The 22,413-nt window shown below is 34.4% G+C and overlaps 1 protein-coding gene across 1 annotated transcript in view; it reads right to left on the bottom strand.

Annotated features, from left to right (window-relative positions):
- LRP1B (LDL receptor related protein 1B) overlaps positions 1 to 22,413 on the bottom strand; it is a 1,985,988-nt gene that overhangs the window by 301,005 nt on the left and 1,662,570 nt on the right. The window contains exons 48-53 of the mRNA XM_056117551.1: positions 21,776 to 21,889; positions 21,385 to 21,534; positions 18,670 to 18,792; positions 16,174 to 16,293; positions 10,216 to 10,344; positions 4,822 to 4,944 (exon numbers count right to left, since the gene is read on the bottom strand). Coding sequence (XP_055973526.1) covers positions 4,822 to 4,944; positions 10,216 to 10,344; positions 16,174 to 16,293; positions 18,670 to 18,792; positions 21,385 to 21,534; positions 21,776 to 21,889 — 759 coding nt within the window. The remainder of the gene's footprint in view (positions 1 to 4,821; positions 4,945 to 10,215; positions 10,345 to 16,173; positions 16,294 to 18,669; positions 18,793 to 21,384; positions 21,535 to 21,775; positions 21,890 to 22,413) is intronic.

Below are 22,413 nucleotides of genomic sequence, written 5' to 3'. Positions count from 1 at the left end.
TAGAAACAAGGTACACATTAATCTAAGTATGAAACAATGCAATATTTGAGCATACCATCTCTGTTCATCTAGTATTTATAATCTAAAATTTTCCATTAGAGAAAAAATTAAATCAAGTCAACATTTTTTAAGCCTAAATTTTGTTAGCTGTACCATTAGAACATATGGATGAACTGATTGAAAGTTCTCAGGCTGATTCTCATAAGGTCTAGTGCCGTGTTATGTCTCAGAAAAGCAGTTAAAATGTAAAGAAATTGTCAATTTATTGAGCAATAAGCAAAAAAAAAATTGTTGTAATTATCCTATATATTGATTTTGGAGGTATGAAAAGGTTTTGTTGATACTACAGAATTAACTCATAAATTGTTAATATGCATATCTATGCCTGACTGTAAGAAACATTTTCATTTTTATTATTATACTTTTTTTAGATTTTCTCCTAAATTTGTTTCCAATAAAAATATTATTTCCATTGGAACCTTTTTTGTAAACCTGAATAAGTGCTTTATTTTTGAAGAGAGAATCCATTGTTATGGGTTACAATTGATAAACTTTTAATAGAAAACTATTTAAATAATAGATAAAACTAAATAGTCAAAAACATCCTATTCCCATAGCATTTCTTTTCCCCCTTTTACTATCTTCTCATCCTTAGTCAACACCTTCATGTCTTGTAGTCAAACAGTAAAACTTTATTTGTATTGTTTCTAACAATATATTTTCTCCCTCAGACAGCCCAATTCTTTCTCACCTTACTTGTTTCAGATGGTCTCGGATGCATTAATATCTCATTTCTCCACATCTACATTCTCAATTTCTTCATTGGCACTGTCCTGTTCTCCCGTTGCTCATTGATTTTCTCGAGTGGGCCCAGTAACGTCTCCATTGTGAGACTTTGTTGTTACTGTGTTTGGCACATCAAATACGACACGGGTAGCTTGCCAGGCTTGCCGGGTTCTCCGAGAGGAGCGGAGGAATTGAACTCTAGTCGGCTATGTTGGCTGCGTGCTAGGCAAATGCCCTACCGCTGTTTGCCTTGCATGCAGCCTACCCGGCTGAGCCGGGTTCAATTCTTCTGCCCCTCTCGGAGAGCCCGGCAAGCTACTGAGAGTATCTTGCCCGCACAGCAAAGCCTGGCAAGATACCTGTGATGTATTGAATATGCCAAACACAGTAAAAGCAAGTCTCACAATGGAGACGTTACTGGACCTGCTCGAACAAATTGATGAACAAAATTCTTCATAGGCATAACAAATAACAAAAATCAAATGTCTCAGATTCTTAATCACTTTCTTGCAGTAGTTAATGTAGACTATACAAAGTTGGAAATTGTTTTCTGGTTTAAAAGTTCATAGTCAATTCTCCCAGCTTTCTTTGTTTTTATCACTACCTTTGGCTTCTTATTAATGATAAGAAAAAGAAGGGCTGTTCTACCCACAAATTTTACAGGTGAAAATCTAACTTGAGTTTTTTATTGTTTCTGCATTGTTAACTTCTCATTCTTTGTTATATTTTGAATGTCACCTTTATATTACTGTATTAAATTAATATTTTATGATGATACTTGTGGTTTCTAAAACCAAAATTGCAAATACTATGTAGCTTCATGTTAATTACTAAAGTGTTATATTTAAAATGTGCAATAATAAGATCTCTACTATATATCTCTTTTGCATCAGCAAAACAGGCCTCTATATTTCTTGAGTTCCCAAATTCACAAACACCATCATCCATCTAATGTCACCTAATACAAAAATTTTCTTTTATTCTCTTTATTGAAGGGCTGGAGTGATAGGAAAGCGGTAGGGTGTTTGCCTTGCACACAGCCAACATGGCTGACTCGAGTTTGATTCCTCCGCTCCTCTCGGAGAGCCTGGCAAGCTACCGAGAGTATCTCGCCTGCAAGGCAGAGCCTGGCAAGCTACCCGTGACGTACTCTATATGCCAAACACAGTAACAACAAGTCTCATGATGGAGACGTTACTGGACCCGCTCAAGCAAATCGATGAAAAATGGGAGGACCGTGACCGTGATATGTAATTGCAACTATATCTGTCGTTCTGAAATTTCTTCTCTAGTTTTGATCACATTAGTCACTGGAACTATAGCTATAACTTCTAGTCCATTTTCCTCCTTTTTTGGTTCCCCAGCTCTGTGACAATATCTTGAATACACTGTGAAAAGGCATTTTTAAAACACACATTTCTCTGGACACTTCTATATTTCAAAATGAGTACTGGTAACAGCATCAAAATAATTAAAAATTCTTTAACATCATATTTTCATACAATGTAGCATTAACTTACTTTTGTGACTTCAATTTACCTCACAGATTAATTGCATTCTTTAATCATGTAATCTTTCAGGATTTTGTAAATACACACATATATAGGTGTGTGTGTGTGTGTGTGTGTGTGTGTGTGTATACATAGCACTGTAGAACTGTCCTCCCATTGTTCATTGATTTGCTTGAGTGCACACCAGTAATGTCTTCATTGTGAGACTTGTTACTGTTTTTGGCATACTGAATATGCAACAGTAGCTTGCTAGGCTGTGCCAGGTGGGCAGGGTCTTCTCCACAGCTTGCCGGGCTCTCAGAGAGGGACAGAGGATTCGAACCTGGGTCTGCTGTGTGCAAGGCAAATGCCCTACCCACTGTGCTATCGTTCCAGTCCATACATGTACATATATATATGCATAATTTGCTATATGTTTGGTACTGTTCTAAGCACATTATAGGTATTAACTTGTTACATTTTCTTTAGAATCCTTAGCATTAACCACTGTTACAAACATTATTTTGTACCCAGAAAAATATTGAGTGAAGTGTGAGTTGAGGTAACTTTTTCAAAGTCAATGTGTTAGTATGTGTCACATGGTCATATGAGTCCAGGGTGGATTATCTCAGCTGCATTGCCACACTGTCTAGAATGACATATAATTTCTTCTAACATTCTATGCTTTAATTCTCTAGTGCCTCATAACTGTTTTCTCAGCTTTGAGTCCATACTGTGATTCTTAATCTGATCTGATAATTTATGTTATTATTCTATATTATAGTTCTGATTTTACTATTTGCAATTTGTTCTCAGTGCAAACTATGTCTCATTTATCTGCACACCAGCTAAATACATTGTCTAGCAGTAGGAAGATATTTAATCAGATATAAATATATTTTACAGTTGAAAAGAGTTATTATGCAGCTTTAAAAACATTACAATGAATCCTTAACTAATAGTCAAATGATCATAAAACTAATATTTACTGATTCAGGCAATCATATAGGCAATTGACTTGTTCAATAGCATGTAGGACAATGGAAATAATACAATGTAGTATTTTTTATATACCTGTTTAAAATTTATGACTTATTTTTATTTAATCTGTATACATTTAAATGTTTTACAGAAATAGTAGTTTCATATAATATTTCTAGTTCAGGTGAGGCTTTCAATGTATATTTATTATAAATTTGTGTTTTATGTAATGCATATAAATCTTTAGCATAATAAAATACATTTTATGAAAATGATTTTAAAGTTTAATAAGTCAGTGAATGTGATTAAAGATAATGCAAAGAAAAATGTTTAAGCATCCTGTTTTTCTGATCGTTGTTAATTGTATTTATTCTCAAATATTTATATTTATTTTTGTTGAAATATTGCAATAACCTATCATGTAATAGATTCAAATTTGCAAAGTAGCATAGAATACTTAAGGCCAAATATATTTTTATTAATGTCTCTGGTGTGCTTACTGATAAAAATGTAGTGCTACTAGGCATAAATTCCATTGATTTTAGAGCTTAAAAAGATTATGTACAGTGTGCTGAGTATTACTCAATATACCTACCTTAATAACACGAAAAGGTATATTTTAAAGTATATTTCTTTTATTATTTAAAGTTTTATAGCAGCATATTTGTTATATAATATTAACACTATTTTTTAACGCTATGATATAAATCATCATGCTTATATACTTCATTCAGTTCAAGTACATTTCTAAGTACAATTCCATGTATCACTATGTCATTGATATTTTTTACTCAATTTACTAATCTTCTGGGACTGGAGCGATAGCACAGCGGTAGGGTGTTTGCCTTGCAAGCTGCCGGCCTGGCTGAGCCAGTTTCAATTTCTCAGCCCCTCTCAGAGATCCTGGCAAGCTACCGAGAGTATTTCACCAGCATGGCAAAGCCTGGCAAGCTACCCATGAGGTATTGATAAGCCAAACATAGTAACAACAAGTCTCACAATGGAGACCTTACTGGGACCACTCAAGCAAAGCTATGAACAATGGGAGGACAGTGCTACAGTGCTACTAATCTTCTACATCGTTCCATTCAAGTAACTACTCATTTGACTGTAAAATCTACATGTTTACTTTTGTTTCACTTTATTTGTTTCTTTAAGTTTCCTATTTACCACATAGCATGAAATTGTGTTTCATATCTCTTTATCAATCTGATTTATTTCATTAAGCATATCTTTAAGGCTCATTGATAAAGTAGCAAATGACATGTTCAGCCTTCTCCTTCACTCTTGGGTTCTCCGTCTTCCCACCCAAAAAACACATGAAAATAAGAGAATTCCCGTACTGTTGGTGGGAATGTAAATTGCTATAATTGTAATGGAAAGTAGTATGGTTATTTCTGAAAAATGAAAAAAAATAAAACCTCAATATGATGCAGTTTACATAATTTTTGGTACTTAACCAAAGAATATAAAGACATTAAAGAGACATATTCATTATACTTAAATGATGTTTAAAAACTGTTACTCTGGGTGAGTACTTCATAAAAAGTTTCAGTATACTCACCACATTGCTGTGACTCATCTGAGCCATCGCCACAGTCATTGTCATGATCACACACAAATTGCTTGGGAACACATACTTTATTATGACACATGAAGGCATTTTCATCACAGGTATTGTTGGGAGCTAAGACAGATATCACGGAGAATAAGGTTAGTGGAGCATCTGTTTTATTTCCTTAAATATAGACATTTTGGGAATATATGCTGTTCTAGTTACTAACTTAACTATACAATTAATAATATTGATAAATATTCAATAAAACATGTAAGTGCATAATATGTATCATATGCCTATTAGTAAATATCTGAATATAAAAATTATGTAAATATGTAATAAATGTCTTTAGCATTAACATAGTAAACAATTCTAGGGTGACCCTGGAATTTTAGACCGTTCAGCAATTTGTCAGTTGTTAAAAATGAATTAAATTATTTTTATGTATTTTTTTTGAAGAAAGCAATTGCTTTACTTTTGCAGAGTTTCCCCTCATCATGTTTATAACACTAGCAAAGTAATCAAAATAAAATATTGTTTCTTTGAGAAAAATAGTCCAGGTAATAGCAAGTGTTAATGCATATGATGAAAGAAATATGGGAATAGAAAGTACTGAGGTTATAAAAAATGAAAAAAAAGTACTGAGGAAGTTACAGTTTTGGAGACAATTATAAGACTTTTAAGGGGTTTCAAGTAAATTAAGAAAGTATGCTAAATGAAGATAAAGCCCCATCAAAATTAACAAATTAGGAACATACATTTATGAAACAGCAATGCAATCTTTCGAAATAGTCATCAGTTTAAGTAGTGTTCTAGTGAACATCCTGATTCATAGGAAAAAGTGATTGATCAAATCACTGTCCTATCGATTTGCTCGAGGGGTCCCAGTAATGTCTCCATTGTGAGACTTGCTGTAGTGTTTGGCATATTGAATACGTCACAGGGAGCTTGCCAGGCTTTGCTGTGCAGGTGAGATACTCTCAGTAGCTTGCTGGGCTCTCCGAGAGAGGCGAGGAATCAAACCCGGCTCAGCTGGACTGGCTGCGTGCAAGGCAAAGGACCTACCACTGTGTTATCGCTCCAGCACAATTGGTTAGCCCGCAGTACTTATACGGCAGTATGTGCAGAGCAATGCTGAGGTTAATTGATGAAATATGTAATAAAAAATGGCAAGAGTTAGGGCCAGAGCAAAAGTTCAGCAGGTAAGACATTTGCCTTGCACGCGGCCAACTTCAGAATGATCCTCAGTATCACTGATGGTTCTCTGAGTCCCATGGGGAGTGATTGATCTCTGAGTACAGAGCCAGAAGTATGCCCTAACGTTGCTAGGTGTGGCCCAAGTCCCACTATACCTCACAAATAGCAAACATTGCAAAGAAAGTATATAGAAAGAGCAAATGTAAATAATATAATATGTATAGAATCAGAGAGCTAAGGGGACCACTTAAATTAAAAAATCCTTTCTGATATGTGATAAATAAATGAGGATCAAAGACTTAATATATTTCTACTGTCAAGTATCAGCTATATGACATATATTAACTAGACTTATTATAATCAATTTCTATTATGCACATATAGCAAATCACTATGTTTTGCACTAAAAGCTAATACAATGTGAAAATTCAATGTAGATCACCTAAAGAGGAAGTAAAAGCAACAATCATCTGATATACATAATTGTAAATTACAGGTAAAAATAAATTTTTTCAATAAAGTTCCTAGGTCATTTTTATCTGTCTCCTTAACACTCTTTACTTTCTTGGTGCATTTTTTCATTATATATTTAAAAGGAATAATAAAATTGATCTGATAATTTGTTTTTCTCGTTCTCGTCTCCTTTTCTTTATTTCTCTCACACACAAATTGACAACTACAGATGAATGTTTCTGATAAAGATATGGGCTAAAATTCTTAACAAAACATAAGCAAATCAAGTTCAACAATATGTTAAAGGGAGATCATACACCATGACCATCTGGGGTTTGGTCCAGGGACGCAAGGATGGTTCAGCATTCTTTCACAAATCAATTAATGTATTGCATAAGTTAAAAGGAAGATATAAAATAAAAGAAAGATATAAAAGTAAATAATAAATATAAATAGATTTATAGATGTATAGGCTGCATTGATAAATTTCAGCATCCACTAATGTTAAAAACTCTTTGAAATCAAGAACAAGATAAAGTTGTCATCACTTTGTTAATGTTAAACATTTTACCCAGTGATATTAGACAACAAGAAGAAACAAAAGGAATTCAAATTGGAAAAAAAAAAGGTTAAATTTTTTTATTTGCAGTTGTCTTCTAAAAATCTTCTAGGAGTAATAAATTATTACAGTAAAATGGCAGACTGCAAAAATAATACACAAACATTGGTTGCATATTTATATGAAACAAAAAATAAGAAAAATAAGCAATTAGGAAAAACTGCATTTATAAGAATTAAGTATAGGATAAATTTAACAGAAAAGAGGTGGAAGACTTATGTAATGAAAACTAGAAAAAGGACAAGAAGAAATGGAAAGATATTCCTAGTTTATGGGTGAAAAAATTTTATAGTTAATATGTTCAGATTAAGGTAAGGTAAGGTAAAGGCCCTCCCGTTGATCGTCGATTTGCTCGAGCGGGCCCAGTAACGTCTCCATTGGAGACTTTGTTGTTACTGTGTCTGGCATATCCAATACTCTCGGTAGCTTGCCGGGCTCTCCGAGAGGGGCGGAGGAATCGAACTCGGGTCGGCCATGTTGGCCGCTTGTAAGGCGAACGCCCTACCCGCTGTGCTATCGCTCCAGTCAGATTACCAAAGCAATATATATATTTAATAAAATCTCTGTAAAACTTTTAATGATCAAAAAAAGATATATTATGGGTTACATATTGCTAAAAGGGTTGTGCCATATGATTTGATTTGGATCAAGCTCTGGGTTTGATCCCTGGCACCATATACCCTTCCCTCACATCCCTTCCCCACCACCCAGCACTGCTGAAAGTTTCTTCTCCTGAGCAAACAGTCCCCAAGCACCACCAAATGTGACACTTTCCTCAAGAAGAGATAAAATATAAACGACCTCAGATAACTAAAGAAAGTGTTCTATCTATATTATATACAAACAGAGTGATAGTAATGAAAACCATATTAACTTGTATGGGTTTTTAAATAATGATAGAAACACGATCAATGGAATAGAATCAAGAGCTCAGAAATACATATATGCATATATGCATATATATTAAACCACACATCTAAGTATTTAATCTGTGATAAAAGAGTCTGAACATAGTATGGAGAAAGGAAAAATCTCTTTCACCAGTGGTATTGAGAAAACTGGACTACCACTTGCAAAGGAATGAGACTGCAGGACTCTAACTCCAGACACACAAAAAAATTTCATATTGATTAAAGTTCCTGGATGTGAGACCTAAAACCATAAAATACATGGGATAAAACATGGATGAAATGTTCCATGACATCAGCAGATCCGATAAATTTTTTTAAGAGAACTATATAAGGAATATGAAGCTGATCATCCTATTCCTGGTACTCAGTAGAATCCTACGTGCTCTTTAGCAGGCATTTTCTTCTATTGAAGTTATCTCTACGTTCTTTCTGATTCAATTAACTTTTCTTGCCCGGCAAGCTACCGAGAGTATCTCGCCCGCATGGCAGAGCCTGGCAAGCTCCCCGTGATGTATTCGATATGCCAGACACAGTAACAACGAAGTCTCCAATGGAGACGTTACTGGGCCCGCTCGAGCAAATCGATGATCAACGGGAGGGCCTTTACTTTACTTACTTTACTAACTTTTCTAAAATGTATTATGTGATTCCCATGATTTTTTACATTATATTTCTTGTGTTGACCAATTATTTATTCCTATATAGCATTCTGATGGAAAAGAAGTATTATTATAGTTATTCATACAGAGTTCTAGACTGTAAGAAGAAAGGGGATGTCTGTCTGCTTTCAATGCATTAATAATTGAAATAGAGACATGAATAGGCTAACACTAAAAGAATCTTTGGATTTAATCAAGTGCAATTTATTTTTAATACTATTATTTCAAAAACATTATAGCTGCTGCATAGGAGTCACATTAGAAATGCCCATTATAGTCAAATTAAAACTAAGTTACTAATAACTCCTCTAACTTTGAACTGTGTAACAGTTTATATAGCTCTAGTGAATTATGCCAATCCTAATAAGTGAATTATTCTTTAAAACATTAAGCAATAGAGGCTTATTTGGCATTAACACTTTCAGGTCACTTGAGTGCAATTTGTTGTATTTTAGCATAATTTACTTAATAGCACCCATGTGGTCCAAGAGTGTTAATATGCCTCCCAGAGTGTTAAGTTGCTACAATAGCAACAATATACTGGGACCATCTGGATCTTTGAATTGATGCATAATCCTATATTATGTAGCCCTCAGTGGCCCCATTGACCTTTACAGACACACATATCAGTTTCAAGATCAAAACGAATTATCCTATAATAACACGAGACTTGTGCATACTAGCTTGAGTCAAAGTTTGCCTTTCCCTTCTCTGTTTTAACTGTGCTTCATTTACATTCATTCATGTATACACACACTTGCATTAGGGTTCCAAATACAGTTTTAAAGACCTGAAGACAGGTCATTGGAAGGATGATTGGCAGAATTTATTTTAATGAGCCGAGTTCATAGCACAGTTTCTGATAAATTGCACGGCTCAATAGCTCATCTATGTGACCTTGGGACCTGCATTCAAATATCCAATCTTTTTATACTTCTGATCATGCAAAGATATTTATATAAATTTTTGCTATGAGTGAATTCTCTGAAAATTTCCTGAGGTGACCAAGTCAGAAACTTAGCAAATTATCTGACCTACAGAAGTATTCCTTTAATCCTCTTGCTTCATTTCATCTCTATCTATACTATTTTTACCTGACCCAAAGGTTAATACCTATCCATAGGACTAATAGGTGTTTACTGACCTTCTGATCAGTAGATATTTTGGAACATGGTGATCATGTACAGAGCATCTCTGATGGAGAACCCAAAAGTCCTTATTATGGGGAAGGAGTAGGGGATACTAAAAATAATAACAAGCCCTTTACACTCACATACATTAGGTAAGTGCACTATCTTAGAAGTAAATTGATAAATCCCTTTATAACACTCTGAACAGCAGTTAGGGAGGTTGCTGAATTTCTATCCTGACAACACTCCCTTACTCCAACCTCCGATTTCCCTGACACAACTTAAGAACCCAGTACTTGGGTCAGTAAGAAAAAAAGAAAAAAGGGATGTGGTAATTACTGTTTAAGAAACAAACAAAAACAAAAACAAAAATACAGTTGAGGACATCATCACAGCTTTTATTTGAGTTTAACCCCGGCATAGATTCATACCGCAGCCTGCTGTGGAGAGTTCATCACTTCCATTTGGACAGTCCCTTTCACCGTCACAAAGCCAGTGTCGCGGTACACAGGCGTGGGAGCCGTGGCAGCTGAACATATCAGCAGCACAGGTGATGGAACCTGAGACCCAAAGAAAAATTGTCATTGAGATCACTGTGTGTCCTAAGGGAAAGGCCTGTCATTTAGGTTTCCTATAGAAAGGAAGGGAAGCAGAAGACAGCTGCTGGCAAGCAGAGATTATAGTAGAATATTACTCTTTTCCTAAAGATATGTTCACTTCTTACACTCCAATTGTACTTTCTTCCTGAATGCAAGCGTTGTAGTTTTAACATCGTGTAGAAAATAATAAGGGGTTTGCTTTCTTCTAAAACAGCAAAACTGGGCCAGAGATAGTATAAGGGTCAAGGCACTGGTCTTGCAGGCTAATGTCACTAGTTTGATGCTAGAACTGTATATGGTTTCGTTAGGACCATCAAAGTAAGGAATAAATACAGAGTATGGCATGGTGTGCCTCAAACACTCACCGACTCCTCTTACCCTGTACTGTAGCAAAACATAGAACACAATAGAAATGTCTGACACTATTTTGAAAACCATTCAAAATATTACATTTAGTATTTTGTGATTGCTATATCTAAAAGCTCAGTTATATACTCAGCATATTAACTCACTTAATTTTCATAATAATCTCAATCAGCAGAACTGTTATTAGTTTCATTTCACAGAAGAAAAAAAAAAGTTGAAGATCAGGCCAGTTGAAAAGTTTGCAGAAAGTTTCAAGATGGCCAGGGTACCAAATACAGAGCTTAGAACCTTAAAACTGATTAGAAGCAAGTCTCTCTTTTACTTCACATTTCTTAAAACTTGTCAGCCATTTACAGAACCATGGGATGTCAAGAATATATCTCGCACCTCTGTATTTATAATACTAGTTACATCCAACCCTGAAGTTCTAGCACATCCCCATACCTAAAGAGATACCTCTTTGTAATCCCTCTCCCAGCGACTTCCCTCAGGTAACCACTACAATAATTCAACAGTATAGGTGTTTTAGGTGTGTGCGGGGTGGTGGGGGCGAATAGGGGGCTGCACAGTCATTTTTAGCAATTCACATTCCATATATGTACCAAACACCTCCTTTTCATCTCAAATGTCATTATGGTTACTTTCCACTTTGTGTTGTTGAAAGAAAAAAAATATATGTACACATCTTTTGCCTTTTTTATGCTTACTAAGCAGAATCTAATCTACTGTTCTCTCTTCTATTAACTGATAGTGCTTTTCAAAAGTATAGTACAAAACAAAACTTATTGACTATGGCTGTTACCAAAAAGAACACAGGGTATTTGTCTTTATTTTTCCTGGTGGTCATAGAGAAATCATACAAAACTAGAAAATGACTCTCTTTAATGATATTTTCTAGTAGCTATAAATGCGCATTCATATGTATACATATAGAGAATGCACGTGTGTACAGATTTACATTTTAAATTAGTTGTCTGTTGTTTATGTAAAATTTTGAGTTAGTAAAACGCATGATCTACAAATAAAACACTATTTGTTTTATTTTTCTCACTTTCATGTGAACAAAAGATATTCATAGAACAGATGCTTTAATATGTTAGAATCAGTCAAATAATGCTAATATCTCTAGAAAGAAAAATATGACTAACAAAAATAATTTAAGATGTGCTTTTTCAAACATTTAATATAATTATCAAATATCTTTAGCTGGATTCTCAGTATAATTTTACTTTTCAGGCATAGAGTCATGAGGGAAAAAGAACTCCCTTGCAAGATGGTTAATGGACTGGGGGCAAGGGAGTTGGAAACGTAACCAAACAAAATCCTCTGAGGATGTTTCCCAACTGAAACATGCTTGCCATGACATAATACTTTAACTTGGAACACAGGATGGAAAGTGATTATTGAAAAGTCCCCCAGGTTATTCAGATTTGCTCTTTTAATTGAAGATCAGTGCTTGAATAGAATAGGGTTTAATATATCTATTAGTGGAAGACATCATAAAAAATCTATTAAATAAATGTTGCTCTCATTTAGATATGAATTTACCTGCTCCTATTATGCCTTTAGTGCCTCTCTAATGAAATTATCTTCCTGTGAAAATTATTTCATCTTATTCTTTCTTATTTACATTTTCATACTTAGCATAAGAACATAAAATATTCTTTCACTATTATACTCTCAATTAGTACTTTAATTTCCATAATATTTTTGTATTTAGCTTGAGATTTTTTTAAAAAAGCAACAATCTTTTCCTCTAAAGAATATTTATATACTTAAAACTCCTTGTGTACTTTATTAACATTCCAATTTAATCTCAAGGTAGACATAATAGATATCACATCGATTTGGCTGTTGAGAAATTTAATTATTTATGACCTTGAGAAGCCTACCATCTGAGTTCCACTATCTGTGAAACGAGGGACAGGGTTAGATAATCACTAAGATACTTTGTGCTATAAAATGGCATAAGGCTCTTTGCAGCTAATTTTCTGGCTCCCTTGATAGCGTTCAACAGATTCTGTGTTAAGAGCATGCCAAAACATAATAGTCAATTCGAAAGAAAATGGGTCAAAGAAAAACCTCATGACTTCACTCCATAGTTACCAGTGCCATCTGGAGACACATTGCTTTCTTCATGAAATAAATCCCAAGAGAGAGGACGACAAACTAAAGGAATTCTACCAGATTCATCTTGTGAACACACTCAACAAAGTTATTTGCTAAGAATTACTATTCTAGGGGCTGGAGTGATAGCACAGCAGGTAGGGAGTTTGCCTTACATGCTTCTGACCCGGGTTCGATTCCCAGCATCCCATATGGTCCCCTGAGCACCGCCAGGAGTAACTCCTGAGTGCAGATCCAGGAGTAACCTCTGTCGGGTGTGACCCAAAAAGCAAAAAAAAAAAAAAAAAAAAAAAAAGAATTACCATTCTACTGATCAAATATTTCAGAATCCTATGGTCCTGTCTCAATCATCATTGAGTAACCTCTAGTAAATGCATGAATGTTTATGAATGTCTCCTATTTCACCTAGCAAATGATGAAGCTGCTCTAAACTTTGGTTTACAAAATAAAATCCCCAGAGACCAAGTAACTCAGAACCACTGTGTACTTAGACATGGATTATTACTTAATGAATTAAAAATTTCCTTTATAATAAAAACAAGTATTCTTAGTGAAGAAAACCAAAAGGAGAGTGAATTTCATTTATATATGGTAAATAGAAAAAAATGTATGAACAAGTAAAGCTACTTTTATCTATGACTCCAAGATGAAACTTGGCATTAGCAAACAGGAGCTAAAGGAGTAAATCAGATAAAAAAAGGATTAAATGCATATTGACAAATAGGATAAATTTAATGATGAATTTAATGTGGTGATATATATAGACAAGTTGGTTTATAATAATGCACACCGAAATGTTATTAGGAAAAAGTTACTACAATATTAAAAATCCCCACTTCTAGAAGTATTCTGTTATACTAAATCATGTAATGTGACTGTAAAGTAAAATAGCCTATTTTTATGATAGTATGGAAAAATAGAAAAAAAAATCCCTGTACATCATGAAAATATTGAATTTTCTTATCGCAAGTTAATTAAAAAGTATAATATCATGAGGAACAACAGACAAAAACCTGATTGTGTTTATAGTTACATCAGGATATTTAGAGTTATGTGGAGTCACATCAGGTATTAAGTATTTCATGTCACATCAGGATATTAAGATTCTATATTTCAGAGCTCATCTGATATAGCTCAAAGACTGGAGTACATGCTTCGCATGCAGAAGGCCCAGGTTCAATCCAAGTTCCTACTTGAGGCCTTGAGCACTACTAGAATCAGCCCCATGAACCCCTTGGACGTAACTCTAAAACCAAATCAAAATACTGGCGCTGCTGTTACTACTACTACTATTATACCTTTTTATACATTTTAATAGAATATTTTGTATGCTAAATGCTGAAAACAACTGAGAAAAAATCCTTTAAATGAGGAATCATCTGATTTAACTAATTGAGGAATATATGGTCTGAAGCTTATTTTTATTTCATTTTTTAGCTTTGGTTTATTTTTGGTTTTGGGGGTCACACCTATATGTACTTAGGGTTTACTCCAGTTTCTGGATCTGGGCTCAGGTATCACTTTTGGTGTTGGTCAAGGCACAAAACCAGGGTCAATCGAGTGCAAAGTAAGTACCTTAGCCCCTGTGCTATCACTCAGGCCCATTTTTAAAAATGTGCTTCCAGTTTAGTAGTAAATAAAATGTAGCTTGTATTAAGTTAAAAAGACTTCTGCCTTGACAAAGGAAAGATATGCCCAATTATCATTTTCCCTAAAAATAAATCAGGTCATCGATATGTGTAGATATAACAATAGCACTTTGAAAAATAAGAAAGGATAGAGAAGAGTCAGAACATAGAAAGAGAACAATTTATTTATATACTACACATTTATCATTTTAGTAGACAGAAGTATTTCTAAAATATATATATATATTGCATCTCTTTATAGATAAGGTATACAACAGAAAGTTCAAATGTGGGAGAATTCAATCTTGTTTAAAGTTAGAGGTTATTATGTTGTATACACTTCGAAAAATCAGCAGTATCAATAAGTCATTATTGTAGGTTAAGAAAAGGAATGGATTTTATAATATTTACAAATAAATCTCCAGCAGTACAATATTATTCTCTCACTGGAAATATCTTAGGGCCACTACTTAGATTTAAAAGTATTGATAAGTATCATATAGATATTTAAGATATTACAGGTAAATAGACAAAGATTGACATGCATAGACTAGTAAAATATTGATTAAGTAGCACCGTAGCACTGTCCTCACGTTGTTCATCGACTTGCTCGAGCAAGCCCAGAAATGTCTTCTTTTTGAGTCTTGTCGTTACTGTGTTTGGCATATTGAATATGTCACCGGTAGCTTGCCAGGCTTTGCCGTGAGGGCAAGATACTCTCGGTAGCTTCCTGGGCTCTCCGAGAGGGGCAGAGGAATCAAACCCAGCTCAGCCGGGCTGGCTGCGTGCAAGGCAAATACCCTAAATTTAATTTTTAAAAGTACAAGGTTTTCTTCAGTTAACCCTTTTAGAAAGTTCAGTTGATAATTGTTTTTAAACTATTGTTAAATATTTGTGGTTGATTCAAAGCAACATATCATCACTTTGGCTGCTATCCAATAAGACACTCTGGGTATACTTATATGTACTCATATGTATATATGCATATATACATATACATGCCCATATATATGTGCACACAATTGTTTTTTTATACTGTGTCTCTAGTATTATAAAGGTGAATTTTAAATTATATTTTAAAATTATAAAATAAAACAAAACAAACACTGTCCCCCCGTTGTTCATCGATTTGCACAAGCAGGCCCAGTAACGTCACCATTTTGAGACTTACTGTGTTTGGCATATTGAATATGTCACGGGTAGCTTGCTATGGGTAGCTTGCAATGTGGGCAAGATACTCTCGGTAGCTTGCTGAGCTTTCCAAAAAATTTTAAAATATTTTCTTTTATTTACCTCTCACTTAAAATAATTCAATATTTAATTGAATTATTGCACATACACACAAATAGCATCTAGTTATGATGATTTGTGTGAATCTAAGCATTATACTTTTTAGGGCTATCTATAAATACACATCAATAATTAACAAGTTCAATTATTTTATTCAGGTTATATCAATTATTTATTTTTAAAATGTCATTGAAGAGTAGGACAAATATATATAATGCATTAATTTTATCAATATTCAGGATAAGTACAAAATACTGTAAATTGGATGTTAAGTTTAATGGATTGAAAGTAAACTTTTATGTATGCTCTAACTGAGAGTCTATATACACATATATTGCATGCCTATAAGTGAGTAAGTAACCAAAAAAGAAACACTTACCACAAATGCTATCACTTTCATCTAAGCCATTTCCACAGTCATCCTCTCCATCACAAATCCAGTGGTGAGAAATACATTTTTCTTCCGAACAAGCAAACTGGTTCCAGGAGCATGAAGAATCTTAAAAAAAAAAAAAAAATTGGCTCAACAGAAAAACAAAAAATGGAGACCATCATGATACAGGTACAACAGTGAAAAAGTTTTACTCTGCTGAAATCAAATATTCTATACTAAATGAAGTCCTCTGCTTTTCTGTGACAATTCTATAATATTTTTCAACTTAGTCATTTCTTCTGAAATTCCAGGTTCTGCAATTATCTCTTAAGTTTGATACTCACAGATTTTGTACTTTGAATCACTGTATTTGTGAAGAGTGACTGAAGATTGATTCACACATGTTAACATACACATAACATTGATAATAAGTATATGTAGCACTGTAGCACTGTCCTCCTGTTGTTCATCTATTTGCTAGAGTGGGCCCAGTAACGTCTCCATTGTGAGACTTGTTGTTACTGTGTTTGGCATATCAAATACATCACGGGGAGCTTGCCAGGCTTTCCCGTGTGGGTGACATATTCTTGGTATCTTGCAGGACTCTCCAAGAGTGTCAGAGGAATCAAACACCGTTGGGCCCCTGGGTCAGCCTCTTGCAAGGCAAACACCCCACCTGCTGTGCTATTATTATGCTCCCTTAATCTAATTTTTAATAAATGTAGAATAATTGGCTTAGCAGGCGGGATACTCTCGGTAGCTGGAGCGATAGATAGCACAGTGGGTAGGGCGTTTGCCTTGCATGCAGCCAACCAGGGTTCGATTTCTCCATCCCTCTCCCCACAAGCTACTGAGAGTATCCCACCCACAGGGCAAAGCCTGGCATGCTCCCCATGGCATATTCGATATGCCAAAAACAGTAACAACAAGTATCACAATAGATCGTTACTGGTGCCCTTTGGAGCAAATCAATGAACAATGGGTGCTACAGTAAGAATAATATGATATGGATAACATAAATAGGAGAGTGCCCACCATAAATGTTTACTATAATAATGAAGTAACCAAAGGAGTTATCACTTGATAGGTCACTAGTTACTCCTATCTCCCATGCATACTTAAAGCTTGAATGTTTTTGCTTCTCTACCATTAGATCTCCTGAGTTTACTTAAAAATGCAAATTCATTAGATTGTGGCTGGTATTTTATTACAAAAAATTATGGGCCTGAGAGTAAGTAGGAAGATAGGATTCTTGCCTTGCATTCAGCTCACCTGGGTTCATCTGGGGCACCCCACATGATTTCCTGTGCCAGGCAAGAGTGACCCCTGATTATAGAATCAGGAGTGAACCCTGAGTGCATCAAAGAGTATCTTTCTCACGGCCCCCAATTGTATAATATAAAAAAATCCATGATTTCTATAGCAAATATTGGCATTCTTTAATTCTTTAACCAATCCATTAATTCACAAGAAAATATCTCAAAAAAATCCTTCTAAATTAGTACTCAAAATACAATTACTGTAAAAAAATTCACATCTTATTTTAAACCCTATATATCTTGTTTAACATTTTCTATGTTTATTTTAAGTATTGACTTAGATGATATATGAAGAGAGACTTTTAGAAAAAAGGAGGTGTGGGAAAAATTAATCATAGAAGATACTAGGATATAATCGCTCTCTCTAGAAGCTATGAATGTAGGTAAACTACTTTTCTGATAATTTTGTTTAGATGTGGACTCCAATGTAAAGAATCACAGTATCTCAATCAAACCAAACACATGTTCACGTTTTGTAATAATTATTTTTAGACAACATTGACATTTCAAAGAAGACTGATTTTTAATTTCTTTATATTCTGTTCACCATTATGCACACTATCTGCGTTAAAAAAATAGTGAATATGAAATTGTTTTCCTACAGGAAATGAATTTGTATTGGATAGCACAAACACCCCAACAATTTTACATAATTATTTTTTCCCAAAAGCTTTCTGACCTTGCCAAGTATAATGAAATGCACACCATAGAAAAAAATTATGTGGTGAAGATCGGACTTTGGAATTACAAACTTAAGAATACTATTTTATTGCGAAACTTTGTTATAGGGAATATTCATGACAGCTAGAGTCATAGAAAGTAATGTGAGCTAAATATTCATAGCAAATTAAAAAGTTAACTTTAGCATCTAAAGTTAATAAGTTTACTAAACTGATAGAAGCTAAGTTTTAATAAAGTTTTTTAACTTTAAAATTGCATTTCTAAAAATTGATAGAAATTAAAAAAGAAAATGTTTAGAAAAGACCTAAGGTAGAATGTTCTCTTACTGCTATTAATTCTTCTGTTGTAATTTAAAAAATAATAGTTTAATATTTAATTAAATTTTAAATTAATGTCAAAAACAATTAAGAATATTTTTGTGTAAAGTCCATAGGTATGAAAACACTAGTATATAAATGTAAAATTGGTTTTAAAAAAAATGGAGAAAAATGTAGTATCTCACCACAGTGGAATTCATCCAGTCCATCCTCACAATCTTTCTGGCCATCACATACCCAGGTATTCAAAATACACCTTCCACTAGGACAACCAAAATAATTTTCTTCACATTTGTGTTTGTTGTGAACTGTGATAAAATAAAGAGTAAAGTGTTAAGTTGTTTATATTAGTCTTTCATTTCCACAATGTAAGTAGAAAATAAAACAAAACAAAACAGTAAATCTTTTGGACTTAAAAAAATGTAAGTAATAAAGCACTTAAAATTAATGCAATATTTTCATCAGAATTTCAAAATAAAGAAAACTGAAAAAATCTTAAAACTCTGAAACTAGTTTTAGGCAAAGACTAGACAAAAATCACACTTAATCTAGTACAGATTCCTGAAACAAAAAGTATAGTAAAGGAAAAATGGGTTAAACCAAAATGATGTTAAATTTATTTAATAAAAAATAATAAAATAACAGATATTTTTACAGTAAGTGGGCCTAAAGATAACCATATGGAGTGAAAACTATTTTAATTCCATAGTCAAAAAATGTAATTTTATAAAAGCATTGGGAAATCTTTGCTAAAATATGTGACCTTGATAAACTTATTGCTCTTGAAATTCTGTGCAATTTGTTTTAAATAAGTAGTCTGTTTTAAGGGAGTAAAACAATTTGCAATGCAATTTCTAAAAACTTTACAACCTGTGAAACTTCCTGAGGAAAAAATGTATCTGTTTGTAAAAATTACTTTGTAAATTATATAGGTTTAAATTTTTAAAATATTATTATTTTAATCTACAGGCAAGCATGCGAGAGGTAAGATTCTTTTAAAGAAATTCTGTGTCCTCTATGCCTTTGCACTGTAAGCTTTACTAAGTTTTTGACTAATGTACCTATAGGAAGCCACAAAATAACCAATAATATATGTATTCCAGTCACTCTATAGTAAAAAGTAAAGTAAAGGCCCTCCCATTGTTCATCGATTTGCTCGAGCGGCCCAGTAACGTCTCCATTGGAGACTTTGTTGTTACTGTGTCTGGCATATCGAATACTCTCGGTAGCTTGCCGGGCTCTCCGAGCGGGGCGGAGGAATCGAACTCAGGTTGGCCATGTTGGCTGCGTGCAAGGCAGACGCCCTACCCGCTGTGCTATCGCTCCAGCGCATAATGGGCCCTAATTATCATTTTATGATTTTTCAAAAGTTAGCACAAATTACTGCCATTTTAATTCTTTTCTTTTTAAAATTAAATCACCATGAGGTGCACATGACAAATAATTATATATGATAACCTCTCTGTACTTTTATTACAAGACATAATGTCCAGAAGGAAAAGAGAAAAAGCGAGGGAGAGAGAAAGAAGAAAACTCCCCGGCATAAAGGCAGGCTGGAGGTCGCTAGAGGCAAAGCTGGAGGGAGACTGGGGACATCAGTGGCAGGGAATGTGCACTGGCCAAGGGACTGGTACTGAATGTTGTGTGACTGAAACCAAATCATGAACAACTTTGTAACTGTGAATCTTACGGCGATTCATTTTAATTTTTTAAAGTCTACTTGAATGTAGCACTGTAGTACTGTCCTCCCTTTGTTCATGGATTTACTCCAGCAGGCACCAACTTAAACTTGTTGTTACTGTTTTTGGCATATAAAATACGCCACAGGGAGCTTGCTAGGCTCTGCCTAGTGGCAGGATACTCTTGGTAGCTTGCCGGGCTCCCCGAAATGGACGGAGGAGTTGAACCCGGGTCTGCCATGTGCTAGACAGACGCCCTACCCGCTGTGAGAAAAGTCATTTTAAGCAGTTAACCATGAAACTGAAAATAATTTACAACTGAGTTTTTCTTAGACTGTTGCTTACACTTAAGATATTTCAACTGATCTAGTACTGGCTTCCTGTCTCTCTGCTCCGTTGTTTTATTAATTTTCAGGGTCTCTTTCCATATTTCCCAAGAAGCATAATTCTCTAAATGGTGTTGAAATATCATATTTTAAATTATTAACATTAGAAGAAGACCAGAATGGTAGAAAATGTACCTACCACAAAAAATATGGACATACATGTGCTTATATGTGTATACGTTTAACAGAATCACAACCTCTGGGGCTGCAGAGACAGTGCAGTAGAAAGGGTGATACCCTTGCATGCAGCTAACCCAGGTTCAACTTCCAGCACCCCATGCAATTTCCCCAAGCCTGGCAGAAGTCATCATTGAATGCAGTTAGGAGTAAGCTCTGAGCAATGCCTGGTGCATGTCATTCGGGCTTCTCACCCCACCCCCCAGAGAGAGAGAGAGAGAGAGAGAGAGAGAGAGAGAGAGAGAGAGACAGACAGACAGACAGACAGACAGAAAGACAGACAGACAGACAGAAGAGAAGAAAAAGGAAAAAAGAAAAGATATAGCCTCTTTCCTTTAATCCACAAAGAGCTTTTTCTTCATCTGTAATAACTGTGAGTGATCTTTATAAATTACCCATTCTAAGACTTAGTAACGAATTTTTAAACGATCCATAAAGAGCTGAATATGAGAAAGGAAACTGATCCAAATAGAGATTTCTTGAACATCATTTCATAACTCATTACATAAAATACAGGTCTGTTTAGAATATGGTGATTTACTTTTATTTTAATCTATGATTTAAAGTTTAATCTCAATTATCAAGAATGAAATTTAATGAGATTAGTATTTATAATTGGTCTCTGGATTGTAAAGAGCATTTTTCTTTCAAGAATTACCTGGGCATTTTAATTCATCTGAATAGTCTCCACAGTCATTAGATCCATCACATATCCAGGTTGGCAGAACACACAGTGAGGTAGAATTACATTTTATGAACCCTGTGGTTTTCACTCCAAGTTTATAGAAATGTGTACAGTCTGTATTATCTAGGAGGAGGTAAACAGAAAAATGAAAACACTTCACCTTCAAAGATTATGAGCCTTTTATGTAGGTCATAGAGACAAGACAAGGTAACCTCATTTGAAGAAGTAAATATGCAATTATCCTACACAACAGGGGTTAATTACATATCAATTTTGGACGAGGTTTAGAAAATATTGGGTAGCATTCTCAGCAATGCCAAAAGTTCCCAGTCATGAACAAACAAAAGGTAATGGAATATCTTACTGCAGTTCTTTTCATCTGAAGCATCTGCACAATCTATATTCTGGTTGCACCGTGCTGATCTTGGAATGCATGTCCCATCTGCACAGCGGAACTCAACAGTGGCACAGGTTGAAACTAGAAAGAAACAGGTAAATAAATGAAATTAAAAAAAATTGTTCCATTAACGTTTTGAGTTAGCTTCTAGGTTTTTATTATCTCATATTTTATTTGATTTTAACTTTAATCATTGTGAGAAGTCAAACTTAATTCATGGCCCCTACCTCATATGCCTTCTCCAGTAAAACAGTTCTTTCCTCCCTCCTGGTATATGAAATACTATGCAGCAATTGCTTGTTTATGTATCTGCTCCTCCACTAAATTTCAAGTTCCATAAAAGCAGAGATTGTATCTGGTGTGCCTTGAGACAACTTATCTAGCACCGAGCCATACTAAGAAAACAGAACTGTGCTGGAAAATCCATTTCCTTTCAATTTTAAAAGGAAAAAGCTAAGATTTTTAGAAAATACCTGATCACATACAGGGAATTCCCAATATAGTTGCCAAAAAGTTGAACTTTCCTTGCTATGAGAAATATAAGGGGAGAAATACCAGCGACAGAGAGGGAGAAACCATTGATCATTTGCTTTGTTATTCGAGCA

The sequence above is a fragment of the Sorex fumeus genome, unplaced genomic scaffold (assembly GCF_029834395.1).
Source record: "Sorex fumeus unplaced genomic scaffold, SorFum_2.1 ptg000035l, whole genome shotgun sequence".
In the NCBI taxonomy this organism is placed as follows: Eukaryota; Metazoa; Chordata; class Mammalia; order Eulipotyphla; family Soricidae; genus Sorex; species Sorex fumeus.
Note: the sequence above shows the minus strand (reverse complement) of the source record. Positions and strands in the feature narration are given on the sequence as shown.